This window comes from Cupressus sempervirens, chromosome 10, assembly GCF_028749045.1.
Source record: "Cupressus sempervirens isolate cs-2001-9-10 chromosome 10, ASM2874904v1, whole genome shotgun sequence".
Lineage (NCBI taxonomy): Eukaryota > Viridiplantae > Streptophyta > Pinopsida > Cupressales > Cupressaceae > Cupressus > Cupressus sempervirens.
The window spans coordinates 168,811,090-168,836,514 of NC_143127.1; the positions used below are offsets into that span (position 1 = coordinate 168,811,090).

Here is a 25,425-nt window from a genome sequence, read left to right on the forward strand (position 1 = left end):
CTTTGTCCTTGTTGTTCTTTTGTGCCTTGGTTGGCAACCAAGGCATGTGACTTAGAGGACTTAAGAATGCCCATCTGGATTAGCTTGTCTTGTTCTCGAGTGAGATTGACAGCAAAATCATCTAAAGATGGCATGGTGAATTGAGTACCAAGTGCACCCTTAGTAGCATAGAAGGTAGAGACAAACACAGAATATTCTGAACTTAGCTTAGAGAGAATACTAAGAATCAGTTGTTCATCTTTCTTTTCAATTCCACATTGTTTTAACTGCAGCCTTAGTGATTTCAATTTGGTGAAGAAATCTTGGATTGTGTTGAAATTGCCTGGACTCAAACTTATTAATTCATTTTCCAACATATGACCCCTCATTGAATCTTGTGTGCCAAATAGTATTTCTAGCTTTGTCCATACTTCATTTGGTGTATCCAAAGACTCAATGTGAAATAGCAAGTCAGGAGAAACAGACAAACACAATGTTCCAAATGCCTCATCACATTTGTTAAACCACTTAGGCTTATCTTCATCTTTAGCAGGTTCAGTCTCAAGTCCCATAGTTATCCTATTTAATCCAACTTTCCTTAAGTGAATTTTCATGCGTGATTTCCACTCAAAATAATTATATGGAGTTAGGATGGGCATATTTTTTTGATCCATGATGAAGAAATGCAGAGAAGAAATGCTAGAAAGAAGAGAACCCAGCCACAACAATGCCCCCCCCCTCTTTACTCAATCAAAGAACCCCCCCCCCCCCCCCCCACAAGAAATATGATTTGGCACTTTATTTTAGTGCATTTACAACTACCACTAGAAAGAAATACTTAGTGGTCTTGATTTCAATGCATTACAAACCCTCGTGAAGAGCATGTGCTAAAAGTGAAACTTGGGCACAATAATCAAGGAAACAAATAGCACCACTACGATCTACTCAAAAAATCATGCACTTTCAAAAAAAGAATCGCCTCGATACGAGGTCGTATGAGAAAGTTATGATCCTCCGAAGTTTCCAAAACGAAAACTGTGCATAGTCACGGCTGAGAATCTGCAATTTTTGAAGAATTCATGCATGAAAATCAAAAAACAACTCCACTAGTGGATAGAGCACAAAAAAATAGCCAAGTTCATAACAAGAATCATCAAAATCGGAGTCATTATGAGCAAGAAAGAGACATTTGAAAACTACGTTCAAATCTACGACTGCCAATGGAGAGGGGTATTGCTGTAGCTTTCCGCACTAGATCCTGCAAAATATACAGCTTGCATGCAAAATCTAAAAGATACCCAGATGGTTTTTCAGGGCTGCGAACAAAACCCAGAAAGTGTTTTTCTTGCTGATGTACAGAAGATGTTGCTGTAGTGTAAATCAGATGCCTTTAACAGTAAAAAACGGCTCCAAAAATTAAAAAATGACCCCAGCAACCAAAATATGACATGCAAATGCTGGATCAACTTCTTAAGTCCATCAATGGCATGCTGGAACCTGCAAAACTGATTGAAAACTCCAAATATGCAAGTTGCTTGTCAAATTTGAGATTGAAACCCCAGAGAAAAAACTGTTTTTGTCAAAACTTTTTTGATTCTCAGGATCATCCAAGGATGCAAGAGAAGAGCATACTTCATTTTTCAAAAAACTATAATAAAGTTTATTTGCCCCCCCCGAATCTCTCAAATAAGGAAACTAAAATCTACTCTTGCATATAGAAAAACTCTGATACCATGTTAGAATCTGATAAGATTAATAACCTAGAAAACTAGTGCAAAGAGTAAATATCTAAACTATGAATGCAAATGATACATAATCAAAATAGCATCATAGAGTTAGTCTCCAAGAGAGTAATGCAAATGCTGGAAGCAAAATAGCATTAAGAGGATGCAAAAATAAGAGATACAAATACAAGCCAGGTAGCATGCTTATATAGGCTAGGAAGAGGGAGGAGGTGGCAACACCAACCAATGAGGAGCAACCATCTATCGGACTAAAGATAGCAAAGTATCTTCCCAAGATAGCTAATGGATGCTCACATGTAGGAAGGTGACACCTCACAACCATTCACCTAATAAGACATGCTTTATTAACCTAAGAAAGATTATTAAAAGTGTAAGAAAAAACTAGCAAAATAGGAAAAATAAAAAACTACACTAACAACAATAAGTCGTACATGACCAAGGAATGAACTCTTGTGTTCTTGTCTCTAGGAATGATCTCAATGGAAAAAATCCTCAAAATATTTGATCTCATCCCAAACTCAATTCCTTAATCCTTAATCTATGATTCTTCATGGTATACAAGCCCCATAATTGCTTGACCATTAGTTCAACATCTCCTTGAGCTTTGAGAAACTTCACCTTCCTATCCTTGGCAAGTTGTATGCTAAGAAGCAGTGCTTCGTATTCTGCTATGTTATTTGTGCTCTTGAATTCAAGCTTGTATGCGAGGTGGATCATCTCACCTTCCCAGGATATCATCACTACACCATCTCCAGAGCCAATAGATGCACAATTACCATTGAACTCTAGTGTCCAAAGGCGGGCTTCATCTGCGAGCTTTCCTATTCCTTTACCAATGATGAATCACTAAAGAGAATATAATTTCCAAACTCGAGTTCTTGGTATAAAATCTAAGCCTTGGGATCATCTCACTTTAGCACGGTAAATTTTGCCTTCACCTCTAGCTCTAGCTTGATCTTTTCATTGCTAATTGGAATAGTCAGATGTGAGCAATCTAGTTTAATTTATCCTCCCATATCCATGCAAAAACTTCTACTTAGCAACATACCATAGTTGGCAAGGATGTTAGCCATGAAGATAGTCAACAATAACCTGTTGGATGGATGAGTTGACAAGGCCACCTGCATTTCCTTACTGTGTCCTACCAAGGGGACTTGTTTGGCATCTATTGAGTGGTAGTGACCAAAGGATTTAGTCACTAGGAGCCCAAGTGCACAAGCTACCAGAGTTGACATCACATTATTCGATGCCCCAGAATCAATGATGCAATTGCTCAATTTATACATGATGATAAATATAGACATAAAAGGGCCCGGTCTTATGCCTTGGAGAGGTATCCAAGACATGTGATTCTTCTTCATGGAAGAACTTAGACAACAAAGGTCTTTTTCCAATGGAGAAATTTGGATACAAGCTATTGGCTCTTGATTTGACAAGATTTTAACTACCTATTGTAAATGCAAATGATACCTAGGAGATAGTCAGAGACCATAATGGACATTCCTAAGACAAATCAACAAGGCCAATTATTTAGAATGCTTTAGTCTTCTTCCCTTTGAACTCTGCAAAATTCAATTGGGTATACCTAGAAATTCATGAGTCTTCACAAATTTGTCATTCTCTTTAAAATGAATTTCATAATAATAGATGAATGCTTATGATTCTTCTAAATTAAAGATTACAAAAGGGATACAAGATGGAAAACTCCATAAACCCTAATACTCCTTAACTGCAGACTATATTTTTGAGTTCATAACAACACAATTAAAAGATTTTGTTTGATTAATTTTTATTGTATAATTTCTCCTAGAGTCCATCGGCTCCTAAACTATGACCAGTGCCTTATCTATTGGGCTATTCCTCACATAAATTTGACACAAATAACTAGATCTATCCTATCACTTTGTGAAAAGGAAAACAATACTCAATCTAGATCTCATTCTTATAGTAATCTTCTTTAGACAACTTGCAATCCTTCCATATTCATATCAAATACTTACATAACCATTAGATTATCAGTAAAATATGAACAAAAATATAACTCAAAATGAATTATAACTAAAACTTAAGAGACATTATCATTAGGTTCCAGCAAATTGAAAGCAACACAAGAAGAGACAAGATCTCAATTGAGTAATCAGACTGCAAATACTTTTTGTATTACCTCCTTTGAAAATATACAATTCACTGTCAACTCTTGTCAATTCTTTGTTTTTACACTTGGAGATGCAACATATTATTTGTCTTTGCAACAATTCCCTATTTATATCAAAATCCAACAAAACAATTAATTGATCATATGTCTTTTCAACATGATAGCCATCATATTTCTTATCAACCACATTGAATTCACTATCTCTTCTCTTCCAATCCATTTACTCAGGATTCCTCTCAACTTATCCTCATTATCACAAGGAGATTTTATTATAGAAATGAATTTGGTTATTATTGAGCTCTCGTTATGCATGATGCTAAACGACAAGAATTCTTGCGAACTCCTCTTTTGAAAAGCTAATCTTGTGAATCAACTCCAAGGTTTTAGGTTGTCTTATGATGAACTAAAATCCACTCAGTTGAAGATAAATGTGATTGTTCACGAGGAGGCCTTTTCTGGTTCATTTTGATCTCAGATGAGATGTAGAATCTATTCGTTGTTTCAAAATACACACACAAAAGAACTATGTTTTTGTATTTTCTATTTTTAATGAATGCAATCTAATAATGCAACTAGTATGGATTCCTACCCTAACAAGGGGTTAATAAAGTAAATAACAAGACTTTAAAGAAAATAACATGAAATTGAAATCCTAACGGACATAAGCTACAAAAAACAACATGTCTACGAGTTAAGCTTTCAAAGAAATCGGTGCGTAAGCTATGAAAGTAGGAGCAATGCTTCCTCAATTCCACCAATGCAATCGTCGATGAGAAACTTAGTAATTGTATGATATTTCACTCTTCATCAAATTGCAAGCCCATGAAAAGTGCGGTCATGCCAGATGAAAAGTTATGCAAGCACAATTCGATGATTTCTTCTCAGGCTAGTTACGCCAACGAAATTCGTAAAACTATAACAAACACCAGAACTAATGAATCGCACAACAAGAAACAAAAAAAAAAGCTTTGGCTCAATCACAATTCCATGAACATAAATTCTCAAAAATATGACACATTTAGGCAAGAATCACTACACTCCAAATGCGAGCACCAAAAGCATAATTTTATTTCAAAATAATAGCGGCCCCAATTAAATATTACAATGGAGTATTTATAAGAAATTGTCTCCTCAATTTGTGTTGAGAGTGAGAGATATCTTCATGCAATAAAATGCTTTTAATTTAATAAAACAAACTAATTATATACAAACTAACAATCTAACTGGTGCTAAGTAGGACTCCATCCATTTTTTATTCATTAATCGAATGCACGAGCCTTTACATGTTAGAAACAAATAATTTATGAGAGGAGAAAGAATAAGAAAGGTTTTAATCGAAGTGGAAGTGTCTAGAAGTGCTAAAAATTGAAGGTGATCCTTCACTGGGTGTTTGTCGGAGTTTAAATTGCCGTCAAAATGCATTTCTGATGCATGGAAAACTCTATTTTTGGAAATAGCAATTAATTGTCAATGGAACTTTTGGAAATGTGTACCTGCAGATCTATGAAGCTATGGACTTGCACACCTGTGGACCTTCGCACCTCAACAGGGCCCAAAATCTCAAAATTTTACTGAGTGTCAAAATTGAAATTCTGGCTTCTGGGTTTTGTTCCCCTTCATCGCAGAGCTATGTTTGGATGTTTGCCCTTGAATTTCTCTATAATCTCAGTAATCATTTCTGCATTCGGTAAGTCTAGAGCCTCATATTTATCTTTGATCTTTTGTCTATAATTATCTACCTTAATTCGAGTCTCAGCAAAACTCCCGAGTTTGGTATCCAATTCTAATAAGGCTTCTTCTATTTTGAAAGCCTGCCAAATGTCCTCATCATTAGAAGCTTCCTCAAAAATCTTCTTAAAACTTTCCACTACTACTTCTAGAGGCAATAACTTCTCCCATTCCTCATCTTCAAAAATCTCTAAGCATGCATCGCTATAATGCCTCTCTGCTTCCAAAATTTGCTCTCGGGCTTGGTCCTTAAGCCGGTGGATCTCCGCGTGTAATGTTTCCATTACTTTATTACTATCCACAATCTTCTCTATCCAATCATCAATTAAATCTAATTCATCTGCTATATACACATCTACCAAAATCCTATACCTTTGCCCTTTTATTGTTTACAAAACTTTTAAGTCCTTACTCCAGGCCCTTACTTCATCCAGTATACTGAAATCCTACTTCAAAATCGCCACCATTTTATTCACATTCTCCTATGTAGCATGCAGTAAATTTAGGTTCCCATGGATGATCAAAATGCCCTTCTCTTCAAAACTTTCTCGCCACTATTGACAAGATTTCAAAAATGGGTCTACATGCAAAACTCCCCCTTCTCTGAGTATAGTGTTCAAAGTCTCCTCGGGGTGCTTAGAATCTACAGAGGACCAACAACTTCGGCCAAATATCCTCTTAGGATTTCATTCTGCCTTTGAAGTGTTCAGAGTTCAACCTCTTATTGTTCCATATTCCTGAAAAATTCTTTGATCCCCATGGTTACAGTCAATCTGGTTGTATCCCGTGGGGGCTTCCCAAGCAAGACCTCTTTGATTTGATAATCTTGTGGACCGAGGCTTTTTGTATCTGTATCATTAGGAGGGATGACCACTTGAGCAAACAAATCTTGATCTTGGGTATTGTTGACAAATGCCAACGGTCTCACTTCATGTGATGGGGATTCGGGTTTGTTCAAGATCTTAGCCAACTAAAAAATATCCTCCTTGTCAGCACAAAATTGTGGTTTCGTGCTTCTCATTATTTCTTTCCTGAGCCACCTTGGGACACGTTCAGCTGAAGATCTTCCTCGGGATGATGAAGGGGTATGTTTAGCTACCTCCTTTCCCTTATCACTCCTCCTCGGAGTACTTTCTCTTTGCGAGGGCTCTTCTTCTGTAGCCTCAATCTCTATGGACCCTATAGTTTGCACCTCAGTATCTTGGGAGGCTAGTTGAGAATATTCTACTATTTTTCCCTCCTTCGACACTTCATCGGTCACCATTTTCTATGGCTCCTCCTCTTGTGAAGGTTCCTTCTGAACCTATTCTTCTGGAACTTGGAGGGGGAGGAGTAACCGAGCCTTGATCTACCACCGTGACTTGTGGTGGAGATGGGGGAGTAAGATCGGGACCCTGTGACTTTGGTGGCATCTACGTTCAGTCTTCCTATTGGGGTTCACCTTTAGGGGTATCTTGATCTTATCCCCAACCAATTCTATTCCCATGGGCATAAAATCAAAATCTAACATTTTGAATATGTCATCACCCTCTTCACTCTACTCAGCCACCCATTGCTGTACTTCATCTTCTAAAGAAGAGACTTCCAAGGGTTCCTCTGGGGTGGATGGCAGTATCACCATGGTACTCCTTTCTTTCTTTACAGCTCTAGCTAGCCAGGTTCTTCTCTATATGGGCACTTCCTCCTCCTCACCTTCCTCTTCTTCTCATTCTTCCTCTCCCTCAAGAATAGGTTCCAAGATAGATGGTAAAGGAACCATCCTTCTAATCTCCCTTTTCCTCTTCTTCATTGGGATCTTGATCTTCTTCCATTTCTTTGAGGCTGAAGGGGATGTTGGTTTTGCTTGTGGAGGAGGAAAAGAAACCTATTGGATTTCACCCTCTTCAGACTGGCTAGGCACAAATAGAGGTAATTGAGGGTCAGGATGGTCTTGAGAAGCCCAAGTGTCTTGTGATCCTTACACATCTATTTCCTACTACTGAGGAGGTGCTTGCACTTCAGCTTCTTTTGTTTCAGCCCTATGAGGAGAACTCCTCTTTCTATTCCCCTTTCCTTCCCTCTTTAGAGGGTGATAGTAGCCAATTGGGCAGTCAAGTTGGTATATTGTTTCTGGCTTGATGGGAGACTGGGTTACAAAGGTAGGAATTGTAACTTTCTTTCCTCTACCTTTCTCTAGGCGGGCTTGCGCATGAAATATCACGGTATCAGGTATTGGATCAAGTTGAAAGGGTTTTTTGATTCAATCCTTTGTCATCCTAATGACATGCCTCGCCCGATGGTTTATGTCATCACTCTCCTCCCTATCAATCTCGGTGTTCATTATGGCCTTTCCCCAATTTTTTCTAAGTTGAACAGAGGGTCCAGTAGCTCCCCAAAATCTTGCTTAAGTATCTTCTCTGAAATTTGAACCTTTAGAGCCAGATACAAAGTCATCCTACAATAGTCCCTGATACAAACATCGTAGTCATTTGTTGCATTCATCTAGTGGTCTTTAATGGCCTCTTCATGGTGGAATTATCTGCTGGCCAGACTCTCCACTTTCCCAATATTATCAAAATAGGGCCTAGGAGAATTGTACTCCTCATGGGGATAATGTTCCCACTCCCACTCAAAAGGTAGAATATCCTATTTTTGCTTCATTTGATATGGCCCTATGATCAGGGGCCATGTCCAACATGGTCTTGTTATTTTCTCACCTTGTCATATGCAAACTCAATCTGTCATGCAATCTCCAATATTAATAGTCTATCACAAGGATATCTAGGGAGCTTTTTCGGATTGACAATGACACCAGCTACCTGTAGATACTTGAATGTTTTGAACTAGATGTAGTAGGCCCCAAGAGCTGTTATATGTGCAATTGCATCATCAGATAACCGTTTTGCATAGTCTCCCTCAATGAATTAGATGATTGCAAAAATGAATGCATCATTCATGATTCTATACTCTTTTCTCTGTCTTGAGAGCTTCTTCCTCACTAGTTGAGGGTAGACAATGTATGGCTAGGCATTGGGATCCTCCATGTTGCCCCTCTTGTAAAGTCCATGATAATCAGTTGCCCTTGTTGCTAGTAGATACACCACGTATGAGGTCATGTAGAATTTCTTCTTATCCTTGACTACTGCCAATAGTTCGCACAAGTTCTCACTTAATGTGGTGGCCCAGTCAAGTGGCATCCTTGCTGTCTTGATTGTCTTAATGGAATTGACCATGAAAACATTGAGGTTCCTAGCTACCAGTAGAGCCATCACCCTGCTCAGAAAAATGATAGAGTAGGCAATATCTTCCTTCATGTACCCCCTTGTCATATCCACCTTTCCTGTTATCCTTCCTAGAGGAGTCTTCTCAATGAGATATGAAGATTGGATAATATCTGTCGCCTCCTTTATGTGTTCCCTATACCACCTTTCGGTTGCCTCATAAGTGAGTCTAATGAACTAATCCACCCTTGGGAGATGAAAGACCCTTTCAATGTTGTTGGGTCAAAGGTCAAGTACAACTACTCCTGTCACACTCTTCACCACCCTTTCTTCAGGAACAAAGTGTTGAGCCAATGTCATGATTAATTATGAAGATTGGACTGATGTGAGGTGTGAAGCCATGCTGACTAACCCTGATTGGATCAAAGCAGATACCAATGCTGATCTCTTTGTAGGTTTGTTGCATATTCTAAGGAACTCTCCCAAGTCGGTGTGTCCCAAATCAATGTCTTTTATCTCTACGTAGTTATCTTGGAATCTTGATTTGGATGAGACCCCTTAGAACTTGAAAACTACAGGCTTTGGTGCCATTTTCTTGCCAGATTACGATGCCATTATATCTACACGAAGAAGAGACATTTATTACTTTAGAATAACATTATTACAGAATCAAGAAAACCTAAAAATTAAAACTGCAAAAACCATTCAATTCCCCTTTTTATTTATGAAAGAAAAATAAAAAATAAGGTGCATACTTGTGCACCAAATTAGGTGTGCAAATGCGCACCAAATTTGGTAGTGGGATTCATTTTTTGTAAGTTAACATTTTAAAGTTTTTAATGGGTGGAGATGTGTACTAGCACACCTGTCCGGGTGCGCAAGTGCGCACCTTGCTTTAGGGTCTTTGTGGAGCGGGGTGCACGGGAGTGCACCAAGCCAGGTGTGCATCGCACACCCCCTTTTTTGTGCATGTTTGGTGGTGAAAGTTGGGGTATGTCGGAGCACACCAGATTGTGCACCCCCTTTTGTTTTGTGTTTTTTAAGTCTATGCGAAGGTATGGGGGTGCGTAGTAGCACACTAGGCTCAGTGCGCTACTGTGCACCTTCCCTTTTTTGTGTTTACGGTGGATGTTTTACGCACCTTAGCGATGGTGCAAAGTGCATTGAGGGCGAGGTTCGTAGAGTGTGGAGGGCATTGAGGGCGAGGTTCACAGAGTGTGGAGGGCACAAGTGTATATGTCGCGAAGGCAAAAAGAAAATGCGATAAAGAAAGAAGGGGGTGGGGGGGTTTATATAACCCCCACCCAGCTCCGATGGTGCACGGGTGCACACTTGCACACTTGCGACGATGCGCAGGTGTGCATTTGCGCATCACCAAAGGCGAGTGCACTTGGGACCTTGGGAACTACGTAGATGCGGTTTTTTTTTTGACTTTTCCAATTTTTCCAATTTTTAGATTTTTTCAACTTTAACTGTCTGAATATCCTGAATCCTGACTTGTGAGTCTCGAATTTGAAAATAGAATAGGGGGTCCCCATTCCTACTAAGGAATGGGGCATGTTGTGAAACCAGAACAACTAGCCTTGAAAAAAGGAAGAAATGAGAAAGGCATTTCTTCATAAAAAAACATCCCTTCAACGTGTGTCGAACACCAATTAAATTTCAAATGCTTCAAGCCTATTTTGAATGATTTTACAGTCAAAAATTTAGGATCCAAAACCTTTCAAGCTCAGTGTGTGGTTCGTGTATTCATTCCCTTCAACATCTCAGGATGCAGTCTATCGAAGTTTTCTGACAACTTTGAAACAATCTTCCACCCCTCCTAGCTCATTCAATAAGAATTTTCATGAAGGCTAATTATTGATCGCTTGCTTGGCCAGATGAGAGAATTAGTTCGAGGGCTCTTAGTGAGGTGTCACTTTTCTTTAGTTTTCTGGCAGATTTTGAATAATTGCTCCATGTAGTTCACAATGTCACTATTTGATGAAGCAATGTTTTGGTACAAGAAAATTTGTTTTGGAAATGTATCTTTTGTCGTTTCAGATCTTTTAGAATGCTTCAATCTTAACAATGTTCTTTTATTTTATTTTATTTTTCTTTTCTTTTTATCTTCTGTATCTTGACTATGCTTAGATTGTGTAGCCAAGACATCAGTGTCATTTCTTGGATTTGATCTTTTGTGAACATCCCTTGCGTTCCTCTTTTAGAACTTTTGAAAACTCTCATGCCAAATAATGATCTTAGCAATCCTTCGAGAAGACCTGTCCTGTTTGAACCAATTGGGGTTTGGATCGTCCCCTTGCAATCTTTGACCTTAATTCGACAACACCTAAAACAATTGATTTTTAAAATTCACAAAGTGTTGAGAACTTGTTGGTTTAGAATCCTAAATTTTTAGACTGAAGGTCTCCTTATTTTTGCAAGTAACGTCCGTTGCTCAGTTAGTATAAGACACACAATTGTCCAAATGTTTTGACAAAGAAATACCTTTTCCTGAAATCAGAACCAAAAGAGTAGTTAGTAAAATATTTTGAGATAAAATCCCAAGTGCACCTTACCCCCAGGAATGACATAACTTTAAAAGAAAACACACGACTGGAAGAAAACACACAACTAAAAGCAAACACTCTTGCAGAAAATAAACACACTTGTAGAAATAAAATCTAACTAATTGCAAAAATAAAATCTAACTATTTTTTTTTTTGTTTCTTTTAGGCTTCAAAATAATGTTTCAAAAATTGCCCATTTACTGGCAAGGGAAGAAATTCCCCCTGTAAGGAATTGAGCCTAAAAGTGTTTTCTCCAAGGATTTTTGCAATCTGATAAGGGCTAGTCCACAAGCGTTGAAACTTAGTATGGTTGCTTAGTTTTTCTTTCGCCTTATCCCACAGTAGAACAACGTCAAAAATTCTGAATGATTTTATAGCGACTCTCTTGTTGAACGATCTCTTCACGAAAGCTTGATGTTTACCCATGTGCTCCAATGTAGCTATCCATTTCTCGTCCATCTCTAGAAGATTCATAAATCTGATTTTTACTTGGTCAACATTTTCAGCATACCCACTCATGAAGTTCAAAACATGAATCTTGAGGTTAAGTGAGAATACTGGCTCTTGTCCATAGACAAGCAAGTATGGAGATGTCCCCAAAGTGTTCTTGACCCTTACTCGATTAGTCCATAGAGCATATTTGAGTGTATGCCAATCCCTAGGGTTCTCCTTCAATAATTGTCTGATTACTATGATCAAGTTCTTGTTTGTAGATTCAGCTACCCCATTTCCTTGTGGGTAGTAATTTGAAGAGAACTTGATGATAACCTTATTTTCAAATGCCCATTGGGTCAAGAATACTGATGCAAAAGAAGATCCATTATCACACACAAGGGCGAATGGCATTCTAAATCTAATAACAATGCGTTCCTCCAAGAAGTCCGTTACCACTTTAGTAGTGCAATTTTTGAATGTTTCTACCTCTGTCCATTGTGTACAGTAATTCATAGTTGTGAGAATAAATGCGTGTCCAGTTGATGATGGTGGATTGACTAGAGAAATGAAATCTAGCCCCCACTTTGCGAAGGGGCATGCCTCGTATACTAGTTGTAATGGCATCATTGGGTGCCTTTCTCTATTGGCACTAGTCTGGCAAATATGGCAAGAATGTACATGCTCGAAAGTGTCTTTGAATATCGTGGGCCAAAATAACCCGATCTTAAAATCATATGAGCAGTTGCTTCTGCCGAACCATGTCTTGTACCATACTTGTCATGAAAATGTTTTGAGACTTCCTTCGCTTCCTCATGACCTAAGCACTTTAAATAGATCCCTTAATAATTTCTCTTGTACAACTTTCTATCATGTAGCATATAGGACTCACACTTCTTTTTGAGTCCTCTATGTTGTGAACTATTCATCCAATTGGGGCATTGGTCCTATAGAAGATAATAAACAATATCTTAATACCAAACATCTGTCACCACACCTTGACCAATATCAACTTGAGATACAATCCTTTTATTTTGATCATCTTCGTTTGTTTCACTGTCAAACTTAAATTCCTTTTCATTTCCATCTTAGTTATTAGCTATCATCTTTGATAACCCTTGACCTCTAACTAATCTCATAGGTTGAATTTCCAGATCAAATTCTTGAAGTATGGCCATCCAGTTTCCTCGTCTTTCACTGAGTTCATTCTTCATCAAAAGCGTCTTTATTGTTGGATCGGGTACAATTGTGTACACCTTACTTCTCAGTATGTAATGATGGAACTTCTTCACCACTTTGATTAATGCAAAGGATTTTTTATCAAGGTTTGAATAATTCAACTTGACATTCTTCAAAGGGAAACTCATGAAAGCAATTGGTCTTTCATCTTCTTTTTCCTTTTTCTGCATCAAGATCTTAGCACAAGAGTGTTCTGAAGCAAAGGAATATATCGTAAAAGGTATCTAGTAATCAGGACTTACTAAGACTAGAGCTGTAGGAATGGCTACTTTGATAGCTTCAAATGATTTCTTAATCTCTAGAACCCATTCTATCTTGGCCCCCTTTTTGAGTAAATCATTAAGGGGACGAACTATTTCAGAAAATCCGCTTATGAATTTTCGCACAAAATTTATTTTCCTAAAGAAATACTCGAGTTCCTTCCAACTATGGGGAGGTAAAAACTTTAGAATAACTTCAATTTTATCAGGATCAATGGAGATCCCAACTTCAGAAATGATATAACCCAGGAGCTTTCCTTTAGTGACTCCAAATGAACATCTCTTGCGATTGAGAGATATGCTGTACGTACGACATCTATTGAATACCTGCCTTAAATCAGCGATGTGAGTGTTTTGATATTTTGAAAAGATGGTTAAATCATCCATGTAGATGACTATACACTTATTTACCAATCCCTTAAAAGCTTCATCCATGGCTCGCTGAAATGTAGCCCCTGCGTTAATCAATCCGAAAGGCACTCTCCTATAAGAAAAAGTTCCCCATTTAGTTGTAAGTGCCATCTTTAGTTGATCTCCTTTGTCAACCATCACTTGATTATATCTTGAATATCTATCTAGGAAAGACATCATTTTTGAACCATTTACAATTTGTAGAACCTTGTCTAGTGAGGGTAAAGGGTAATTGTCCTTTTGAGATGCCATGTTCAAGTTGCAAAAATCAACACAAAGCTGAATCTCTCGAGGCTTCTTTTGTATAGGAACCAAATTAGCCACTCGTATAGAATGGCAGATGAGGAATATGATCTTGGCATCTAGTAACTTCTTAACTTCTTTCATTATTAGTGGTTCAATGATAGGATTAACAGGTCTTTATCTTTGCCAAAAAGGCTTGGCATCTAGTTTCAATAGAATGTCATGGGTTATAATCTCAGGGTCGTATGTCTTTAGTTCTTCATAGCTCTAAGAAATAACATCTTTGTACTCAGTAAGTATTTTGAGCATATCTTCCCTTTCTTGCGCATTACATGCTTTCCCTATCCGGACCATTCTTAGATCTTCTTCAGTTCCTAAGTTGTATGCATCACACTCCTTGATCCCCTTTTCTTGGGTCATTCTTTTATTAAGCGCTAATTCATCATGATAAAAAATGCATTCTAACTCAACCATCCCCTTGGAAATAGTGTTAGTCTTTAAATTTAGGATCCCATTTTCATCTTCAAGTTCATCATCCTTAGGTTTGTCATCCGGATTGTCATCAATTTCTTGCCCTTTAAAGTGGCCATTGCACATGATGAATTCAAGTATGTGTTGATCGTTCTGAAAGACTTGAAAGTTTGTAATATTGTCTAGAATAGATGGAGCAACAACCAACTCTACTAAAAATCTTTTCAATTTTGTTCTTTCAACTAGTTGTAGTGCACTTGCTGAAATAGTGAGGGCGTTTGTCACCATGTTCTTCCTCCTTGGAATGGACCTTATGTTTAAAGCTTTAAAATCATCTAGTAAATCTGATACTCTCTTCTTGGAAGCAAGTAACCTTTTGTCATTGCAAGAGTATAATGATTTTACTTTCCAAATAACCAACTGAGAATCTCCTTCGATTATGAGAGCTGTGACTCCTTTCTTGAGTGCAAAGAGAAGTCCTCGGACCAACGCTTCATATTCTACAGTGCTATTAGTACATCTAAACTGTAATCGATATGCTGTGTAAAAAGACTTACCTTTTGGGTTAACCAATTCTATACCTGCACTGGCCCCTAACTTGCATCTGGAACCGTTGAAGTGAAGTGTCCAAATTAGATCTTCCTTGGGCTTTCTAACCTTGTGTTTGTTCATTCTTAACTTCTCTTTCACCTAAGAGTTAAAAGATTGTTTCTTGGGAACCCATTGCAACTTTTCACAGGGTGGGCTTGATGATTCCCCTTTGTAACATGTTGATAGAGGAAATGTATGTTTTTCTTATTTGTCTTGAATGTCCTCTATCAATTCTTTAATTTCATCTGTTTTGGGTTCAGGATGAATGATGACCGAAGTCCACCCTTGGCCTTTCATGTATCGTCTTCTTCTCTGAATCTTGATCATCCTCGAGGGAGGAGAAGACAAACCTCCACCATCTGAAGAGGTATCACTATATGATAAATTTAGATCTTTAATTTCTTCTTCAATCTTCTCTACTGAATCAATTGAGTTTATATGACTTTGATTTCCTATGGGTCCATTTTATAGAATTTGGTTATCCTTGTCTTGCATCATGTGTGTTAACACCTTCGCGACTACTTCTTGGCATGATGAGCACTCAAACTTAGAGTGACTAACTTTGTGTAATCAGAAAAATCCTGGGAGGAGTAAGATACTTGGATCAGCTTCTTCTCCCAAGCATTGCAAATTAGTCACCATACTATCTATGAATTGTGTCATGATCTCGTCCTTCGGGATTGATATCTTGAGTTCTTTACCCTGATCACTTGATATTTTGATGGGAATCATATCAAATGCCATCACTTTGTATGAGCCCAAGTCCGATTGTAGTGATGCCACCTCATTCGGAGCATTGTATTCTGTGATCATCATTTTCAATTTGGGTTATGCATCTATCTTGATTTGATTGTTCAATCCCTTTCATGGTAACCATAGTTGAGTGAAATCCATAGAAAACCATCCTCTTAGGCATTTCATCCATTCTCTACTCAAGAGCAACCCATATGTCTCTGGTATGTCAACCACATGTATATCAATGACATCTTGAATTCGTGGATTGATTGTCAATTGTATCCGAATGTCTTTCAATATGCTGATGACTTTCACTTCTGTTTTATCCAACTATATCACTATCTGATTGGAAGGTTGAGGATTGACCCCTAACCTTTGCGCTATTGATAGTGGCATGACATTACATGAAGCTCCTGAATCAATAAAGCAATTATGGAGGTTCTTTCCTTGTATCCTGATGCTGAGCAAGAATTGGGGTACTTCAACCTTGTCTTTAAACATAGTGGGCATCACTTTTGCAGCATTTACTTGTTGAGACACTATCTTTTGAGGGACAATATTTGTATTGTGGGGTACCTTTGTATGATCCAAAGTCTTCATGAGAACTTCTTGCTGTTGTGGACAATTTTACAACATGTCAAACATGGACATATTTTCTTTAGTTTGTTTCAAGTCCTCTACAACACTATACTTTTCAATAGACCAAGCAAGCTTTTTCAATATTGTTGGTCTATTCACTTGATTTTGATTCCGTTGTCCTCCATATGGTGGCCTAATTGGTATGGGATTTTTAATTGCTCTCAGATAGGGAGGAGTTGGCTGTAAAGCTGAAGGAATTCCATCCATCAAAGGTTCCTTTCTATTTCTTACATGATATGTATTTTGATTGTCATTGCAAAAAGAAAACATCTCCTCATGCTAAAGGTTGGGTTCTTGACTAAATGGAAAAGAAAATTCTTCACTAGCTGGTTGTTCTACCTACACATTTTGTGTAGAATCATATGATTCTAGTAGCATAGCATTAAATTGTATAGGAAGAGCATTGTCATTCACTTGTGAACTTTGAGTCATCTCTTGATTCCCATTATAATACGAACCATCATTGTTGGATGCGTTCTAACTATCGTCATACTGATTAACATCTACATACTGAACATTGTTATCAATGTTGTCGATAAGAATGCTTCCATTATTCAGCTGAGTGTTCTATTGTTGGTTCTATCTTTGGAAGCCATTATTACGATTAGGAGGATTGAAATTGTTCCCCCCATTTTTGTTTCCTGCATTATTGTTGTTGTTTCTGCTGAAGTTCCTATTATAATTCTGACTATAATTGTTATTGTAAGGACTAGTGTTGTTCCTTTGGAAGTTGTTGTTCTGTCCTTGTGACAACCTTAGATGAGTTAGTTCGTTATTCATTTGGGACATATTCTTTTTCATCTGACCAAATTTGGAAACAAAACTATTGTCTGCTTTAGCGGGTGCTGCTGCCTTTTGCTTAAAGAAGACAACTTTCAGAGGTTCATACCCTGGATACGGTAGAGCGAGATTTTGCAGAGTAGGTGCCTGTTGTAATGGAACTAGATTCATAGGTATAAATTGACTGGACATCATGGGTACTCTGATAGGGTATATTGGCATCGTTGTGATAGCTGGAGCTGGAAGCATTAATCCCCCTTCGTTAGGATTAGCTTGCTTAGTGAAGGTAATTGCCTCTATGAAGAGTTATCCAATGTGTCGATATTTTTCGCAGGAAATCTTCTCAGAAAAATAGTAGTAAGATGGTCCATAGCATTCAAATAAATCTAAATAGTGGCTTCAACTGGTATACTGTTTGGCATCTCTAGTTTGCAATATGCCATATGGAAGTGACGGTTAAAGTGAGAAACTGTCTCAACTGGGTCCCTTTTGATTGATATGAATTGTTGATGTATCATAGCTGGGTTGATGAAAGTTTTAAATTGTTCTAGGAATAATTTTTTGAAAGTACCCGAATCTCCAATACATTTAGGTGGCAAATTAACATACCAATTAAAGGCAATTTTCTCCAAAGAGTAGGAGAATAAATGAAGAACCACATCCTCGTTAGCAACCTGCTTTCAGTTACAAATTTCATTGAATACCTTGATGTGATCTTTGATAGTTCGTGTCTCTCCATAGATGAACCTTGGGCAAAACTTCTTGGGATTTTTGGGGAGGTCATGGAGTGCACCTCTCAAGTTTATAGGTGATTCTACAACATTTATGAAGAAGGCCATCAGAGGGTTTGGTGGACCTAAGGGTTGTTGTTGAGGTGGAACTATTGGAATATGTGGTGGTTGGAGTGGAGGCGAAGTTGAAGAAGATGGTGAAAGTTCAAATGGAAGTAGTTGAATTTAGGGTCTTCCTTTATCACTGCATGGTTTGTAGAAGTGGGTAAGCTCAAGAAACTCATGGGCACTAGGTGAAGACCCTAATGCTTGCTGAAATGGGGATTCTGGATCAGAACCCTCTAGTTTGTGTTAGAGTAAATAATTAATTTATTCTATTTACTTAAGATTACTTAGTTAAATGTATTTATTAATTAGTTGTAGCCTAGGAGTTTGTTATAAGTTGTTGACAATATAAGAGTTTGTTCTCTCCTAAGTCATACTTATCCTCTCACATTGTTCGAAGACTTTCCACCTTAAGTGGATGTATGCTTAGTTGTCACACTTATCTCCTAGCAACTTCTAGCTTGTTCTGGAAGATTCCTTGAGGCCTTTATAAGCGGTCTCTCCCTCATTATATTTTGAACATCACTTCTAGCATATTGTAAATACATATTTTCTTGTATTGCAATATCTTGTGGTCTCTCATGTCCACTTAGGGTTTTTCCCTTGCTCTGCGCTCTTCCCTCCTTGGCTTCTCTTTGACAGGTTTTTGAATGCAGCTGATCTTGGACATCTTTGGAGTTGGATTTCATCAACTCCAACATGGTATCAGAGCCTTCCTGCTGGTGCTTGGTTGAAGAATTTTTGAATCCGTGATTCGAAGACACAAACCCTAGTTTGTTTGTGCATTTTTCTTCAAATCAGGGGAACAATGAATTTTCAGAGCACTTTCAACCCAAATGGACATAGCCATTGGCTTCGGAAGGTCGTTTGCATTCAGGATTCATATAAAACTTGTCATTTTTGGAGACAAAGCTCTGGGAGGTAAATTTTTTTTGTTGCAGGGCTTCCGTACAGATCGTACAAACAATTTTTGGCAAAAAAAATAAAAATCATTTTACGTGTGCCACTACCGCACCACCAAGCGACCAACACCGTGCCACCCAACGGCTGCCACCATGCCACCACAACCCCACCAGCATGCAGCCTGTAGCGACCATGCTACCGCAGCACTGCCGCTGTCGGCGGGCCACCCATCAGCCACCGTGGCTGGGTGGTGCCCCCAGCTTTCTTAGCTCTGCTAGCGTCTTCCACTAGATCATTGCTCTTGCAGTGCTCCTCTGCCTCCTGATGTCAGTTACCACCTCAGCGATGCATGGAATCCTCTGCTTGTTGACACGTGTACTGTGCATCCACACAGTCAGCTGTCTAAGTCAGCTCCAGCGCACAGCCTGCGAGTGACATGTGGTAGGACTACCACATCAACATTTTTGCCATGTGGCACTACCACATGGCTACTTTTTTGTGGAAATGACTTGATGGCCATAAAATTTTTCTAGTGAAATGCCGACATTAGCATGATGTTAGCACTGCATCATCAAACCACCTTGCACTCTCCTTCTAGGTCCTTTTTGACCTACTCTCAATTTTTTGGCCATAACTTGAGCATACAGAGGTATTTTTCTTATCCAAAAGAAGCACTAGAAAGCTGGTTTCGAGATGGAGACATTGGTGCAGGTATTTTAAAGTTTAGATGCTTTTTTATTGCCTATTTTTTAGTCAAAGTCTGAAGTTCTATTTTTGACTCCGACATCCATATCTTTTGCATCCCATGTCAATTTTTTGAAAACTTTATATTTTTGGAAAGCTGGTTCTGTCACCTTTTCATAAATGTGGTCCTTTTTCTCAGTTTTTGGCCCATGCTCTTTCTATCATGTTTTTAGCATTTTTTCTATATGGTGGATATCTTGAGTGTTTTAGGCTCGAGGATCATTTTCTTGGCATGGTTTCCTTTGTTTTAGGCTGTACTTTGTTTTGTTGCAGCTTGTTTTTGGTTTTGATCATTGTAGCTATGATTTTGAAGCACTTTTATTTATTGCACTGAGATAAAGTGCCACTCTTGCATTCCGAGGGTCATGAATGTTGTTTTTGAGTCAGTTGTACATGCACTATTTTTATAAAGTACCATGGGGGAGATAGTTTTTTTCTGTTTTAGGCATTCTCCCTTTGTCAAGTGAGTGTCCCTTCCATGGCATTAGCCCATGCATAGTCAATTTGATCGTGTCTTTATGATTGTTTGTACCTCTTTTCCTCTCTCGTTATTATTGGTTTGTTTGCAGGAGACTTTGGCTAACCTTCTCAGTTGCCTGTCATCACACCCCGTCTACATTAAGGGGGGGTTATGCTGTTGTTCAAATGCATCCGTGGTTAGATAGTTTGATAGTGTGAACTATGTATTCAGTGGTTGATCCTATGTACAAGGCGATTGCAGTGGCTGGCTACCTCTGCATTTCGGTGAGATGGATCATCTACCATATAGACATGCTTTGTTCATATCTTCTTCTTCAATGGAGGTTCTTCAGATCAACAGTTTAGCAGATTTGTAGCTTCTTCATGCTTCAGTGATGCTCTTCATGATCACTCCTTGTCCCTTTTTTGGAGACAATTTTCCTAGTTGGAGGCTTCTTCTGTTCTTCACTAGGTTACCTCTTTTTGGGGGAGGGTTTTTCCCACGTGGTCTTCTCTCTTACCCCATTTTCAGAGATTGAATTTTGTTGTATTGTACATGGGTACCTAACATGGCTTTGTTGCTGGGACCCATTCTGCATTCATCTTAGTTTTGTGAGCTTAAGGCATTTCCCTAAGGTGCACTTAAGGGGGGTGTTAGAGTAAATAATTAATTTACTAATTATTTATTCTATTTTCTTAAGCTTAATTAGGTAAATGCATTTATTAATTAGTTGTAGCCTAGGAGTTTGTTATAAGTTGTTGACAATACGGGAGTTTGTTCTCTCCTAAGTCATACTTATCCTCTCACATTGTTCGAGGACTTTCCACCTCAAGTGAATGTATGCTTAGTTGTCACACTTATCTCCTAGCATCTTCTAGCTTGTTTTGGAAGATTCTTTGAGGCCTTTATAAGTGGTCTCTCCCTCATTGTATTTTGAACATCACTTCTAGCATATTGTAAATACATATTTTCTTGTATTGCAATATCTTGTGGTCTCTCATGTCTATTTAGAGTTTTTCCCTTGCTTCGTGCTCTTCCCTCCTTGGCTTTTCTTTGACAAGTTTTTGCATGCAGGTGATCTTGGGTGTCTTTGAAGTTGGATTTCATCAACTCCAACAGTTTGCATTAACTCTTGAAAAAGTGCACCTTTGTAGGAGTACATTTTCTCATAAAGTGAAACACACCACTAAGTTTTGTGCACCTGCGTACCTGCGGATCTACAAATTTGTGGACCTGCACACCTAAATTTCTCAAAAACTCAGAATTTTTTTTGAACTTGTGGGAAGCATAGATTTTCACAAAAAGTGTAGAATTTTAAAACTTTGGCAAATTTTCCTTCTTTTTCTGAGAATCAAAAGTGCGGCCCTCCTTCTAGTGCCACTTCTGTTGAGCTCTCGTTATGCACGATGCTAAACGACAAGAATTCTTGTGAACTCCTCTCTTGAAAAGCTAATCTTGTGAATCAACTCCAAGTTTGAAGTTGTCTTACGATGTACTAAAATCTACTCAGTTGAAGATAAATGTGATTGTTCATGAGGAGGCCTTTGCTGGTTCGTTTTGATCTCACATGAGATGTAGAATCTGTTCCTTGTTTCAAAATACACACACAAAAGAATTATATTTTTGTATTTTTTGTTTTTAATGAATGTAATCTAACAATGCAATTAGTATGAATTCCTATCCTAACAAGGGGTTAATAAAGAAAATAACAAGACTTTAAAGAAGATAACATGAAATTGAAATCCTAATGGACATAAGCTATAGAAAACAACACGTCTGCGAGTAAAGCTTTTAAAGAAATCAGTGGGTAACCAATGAAAGTAGGAGCAGTGCTTCCTCAATTCCACTGATGTAATCATTGTTGAGAAACTTAGTAATCGTATGATATTTCACTCTTCATTAAATCACAAGGCCATGGAAAGTGCGCTCATGCGAGACAAAAAGTTATGTAGGCACAATTCAATGATTTCTTCTCAAGCTAGTTACATCAGAAAAATTCATAAAACTGTAGCAAACACCAGAACTAATGAATTGCACAACCAAAAACAAAGCAATAAACCTTTGGCTCAATCAAAATTCCATGAACATAAATTCAAAAAAATATGACACATTTAGGCAAGAATCACTACACTCCAAATGCAAGCACTAAAAGCATAATTTTATTGCAAAATAATGGTGGCCCCAATTACATATTACAATGGAGTATTTATAAGAAATCATCTCCTCAATTTGTGTTGAGAGTGAGAGATATCTTCATGCAATAAAATGCTTTTAATTTAATAAAACAAACTAATTATATATAAACTAACAATCTAGCTGGTGCTAATCAGGACTCCATCCATTTTTCATTCATTAATCGGATGCATGAGTCTTTACATGTCAGAAAAAAAGAATTTATGAGAGGAGAAAGAATGAGAAAGGTTTCAGTTGAAATGGAAGTGTCTAGAAGTGCTAAAAATGGAAGGTGATCTTTCACTGGGCGTCTGTCAGAGTTAAACTACCGTCAAAATGCATTTTCGATACATGGAAAACTATATTTTTGGAATTGGTAGTTAACTGTCAGAAAAATTTATGGAAATGCACACCTATAGACCTACAGACTTGCGCACCTATAGACTTGCACACCTCAATAGGGCCCAAAATCTCAAAATTTTATAGAGTATCAAATTTGAAATTCTGGCTCTTGGGTTTTGTTCCCCTTCATCCCAAAGCTATGTCTAGGTGTTTGCCCTTGAAATTATCTATAATCTCAATAATATTTGCCACATCTGATCAGTCTAGAGCCTCATATTTATCTTTTACCTTCTATCTATAATTATCTACCTCAATTCGAGTCTCAACAAAATCCTCGAGTTTGGTATCCAATTCTAATAAGGCTTCTTCTATTTTGAAAGCCTGCCAGATGTCCTCATCATTGGAAGCTTCCTCAAAAACCTTCTTAAAACTCTCCACTCCTACTTCTACAGGAAATAACTTCTCCCATTCCTCATCTTCAAAAATCTCTAAGCATGCATTGCTATAATGCCTCTTTGCTTCCAAAATTTTCTCTTGCGCTTGGTCCTTGAACCAATGGATCTCCACGTGTAATGTTTCCATTACTTTATTATTATCCACAATATTCTCTATCCAATCATCAATCAAATCTAATTCATCTGCTGTATACACATCTACCAAAATCCTATACCTTTTCCCTTTTATTTTTTGCAAAACTTTTAAGTCCTTACTCCAGGCCTTTACTTCATCTAGTATACTGATATCCTGCTTCAAAATTGCCACCATTTTATACACATTCTCCTGTGTAGCGTGTACTAACTTCAGGTTCCCCTAGATTATCAAAATGCCCTTCTCTTCGAAACTTTCCCATCACTATTACAAGGCTTTCAAAAATGGGTCTACATGCATAGCCCCCCCTTCTCTGGGTATAGTGTTCAAGGTTCCTTAGGGTGCTTGGAATCTAGAGGACCAACAACTTCGGCTAAATATCCTCTTAGGATTTCATTCTGCCTTTGAAGTGTTCAAAATTTGACCTCTTCTTGTTTCATATTCCTAAAAACTTCTTTGATCCCCATGGTTACCATCAATTTTGCTGTATCCCGTGTGGGTTTCCCAAGGAAGACCTCTTTGATTTGATAATCTTGTGGACTGAGGCTTTCTATATCTATATCATCAGGAGGGATGACCACTTGAGCAAGAAAATCCTGATCTTGGTTATTGTTGACAAATGCCAATGGTCTCACTTCATGTGATGGAGATTCAGGTTTGTTCAAGATCTCAGGCAACTCAAAAATATCCTACTCGTCAGCATAGAATTATGGTTTCGTGCTCCTCATTATTTCTTTCTTGAGCCACCTTGGGATACATTTAGCTGAAGATCTTCCTCAGGATGATGAAGTGGTATTCTTAGCTACCTCCTTTCCCTTAGCACTCCTCCTCAAAGTACTTTCCCTTTGCGAGGGATCTTCTTCTATAGCCTCGGTCTCTGTGGACCCTGTAGTTTGCACCTCACTGTCTTGAGAGTATTCTACCATTTGTCCCTCCTTCGACACTTCATTGGTTGCCATTTTGGGTGGATCCTCCTCTTGTGAAGGTTCCTTCTAAACCTGTTCTTCTTCAAAACTTGGAGGGGGAGGAGTAACTAAGCCTTGATCTACCACCATGACTTGCGGTGGAGATGGGGGAGTAAGATCGGGACCCTGTGACTTTGGCGACATCTGCGTTTAGTCTTCCTATTGGGGTTCACCTATAGGGGTATCTTTGATCTTATCCCCAACCAATTCTATTCCCATGAGCATAAAATCAAAATCTGACATTTTGAATATGTCATCACCCTCTTCACTCTGCTCATCCATGTTAGATTATAGTGACTAATTAGGAAAGTATTGTACATACTTCATAATTAGTGGGGTTCGAGGCATTGCCCTGAAAATTTTTTTTTGGTACTATTTTCCATTCGTAGATTCGCCACTAAAGTTATGGCCGACATATGGCCGACATGTTGTAACCCTAAAACAACATAAAATACTTGTATAAAAGGGTTTAGGGTTAGGTATTTTTTCATTATGTTGTGATGCAAAATTGGTTCTTGCGGCGGTATTGAGCTGTAAGGGATTACGGATTATAATTAGGTTGTAATCACTGGATTGTAATAAGATCGAACTTGCTATTTGGTGGATGTAGCCTAGGGATTGGGTGAACCATGTTAAATCTTGGTGCCTTCTATTCATTTTTGTGTGATCTATTATTTTCTGTTATTGGTTATATTTGCATGTAGTTTTCATTTATGTCCGTGGTTTATCCTAACAAGTGGTATCAGAGCGAGGTTGTCTTTCAGTTATTCTCTGCAGGAAAGTCTCACGGTTGAGTGGGAGCGATGGCAGATGAGGGTAAGCTGAGGGTTGACAGTTTAATGGGCAGAACTTCTAGTTATGGAAGATGCAAATGGAAGACTATCTATATCAGAAGTATTTATGGAAGCCGTTGGAAGGCAAAACCAAGAATTAGGGAACTATGTCAGAGGCTGAATGGGATCTTTTGGACAGAAAGGAACTCGGAAGCATTCGGTTATGCTTGGCACCATCGGTGGCATTTAATATTACAAAAGAAAAGATGACAGAAGATTTTATGAAAACCCTAGCAACACTGTATGAAAATCCCTCCGCTTCAAACAAGGTATTTCTCATGAAGCGTTTATTTAATATGAAAATGGCAGAAGGTGGATCTGTTGCAGATCATTTAAATGATTTTAATACTATTACTAGTTAGTTATCTTCTATGGGTATCAATTTTGATGAAGAAATTAGGGCTCTCTTGATTTTGTGTTCTTTG

At 38.1% G+C, this 25,425-nt stretch overlaps 1 protein-coding gene across 1 annotated transcript; it reads right to left on the reverse strand.

Annotated features, from left to right (window-relative positions):
- Positions 1–2,231: 2,231 nt before the first annotated feature.
- Positions 2,232–19,090, reverse strand: LOC149533146 (uncharacterized). The gene is made up of 3 exons (XM_089805815.1): positions 18,992–19,090; positions 17,184–17,304; positions 2,232–2,551 (listed from the first exon to the last, which is right to left on the reverse strand). The coding sequence occupies exons 1-3, from the start codon at positions 19,088–19,090 to the stop codon at positions 2,232–2,234; spliced, it is 540 nt and encodes a 179-aa protein (XP_089661941.1).
- Positions 19,091–25,425: the final 6,335 nt, after the last annotated feature.

Bases quoted from the DNA above. Each gene is read 5' to 3' on its own strand.
- LOC149533146 (XM_089805815.1), bottom strand. From the start codon at position 19,090: ATGGTCGCTACAGGCTGCATGCTGGTGGGGTTGTGGTGGCATGGTGGC. The intron at 17,305-18,991 runs GTAAAATGATTT...CCATTACAACAG, and splicing joins GTGGTGCGGTAGTGGCACAC to GCACCTACTCTGCAAAATCT. The intron at 2,552-17,183 runs GTCAGATGAAAA...TCATTGGTAAAG, and splicing joins TAGTTTTGTTTCCAAATTTG to GAATAGGAAAGCTCGCAGAT.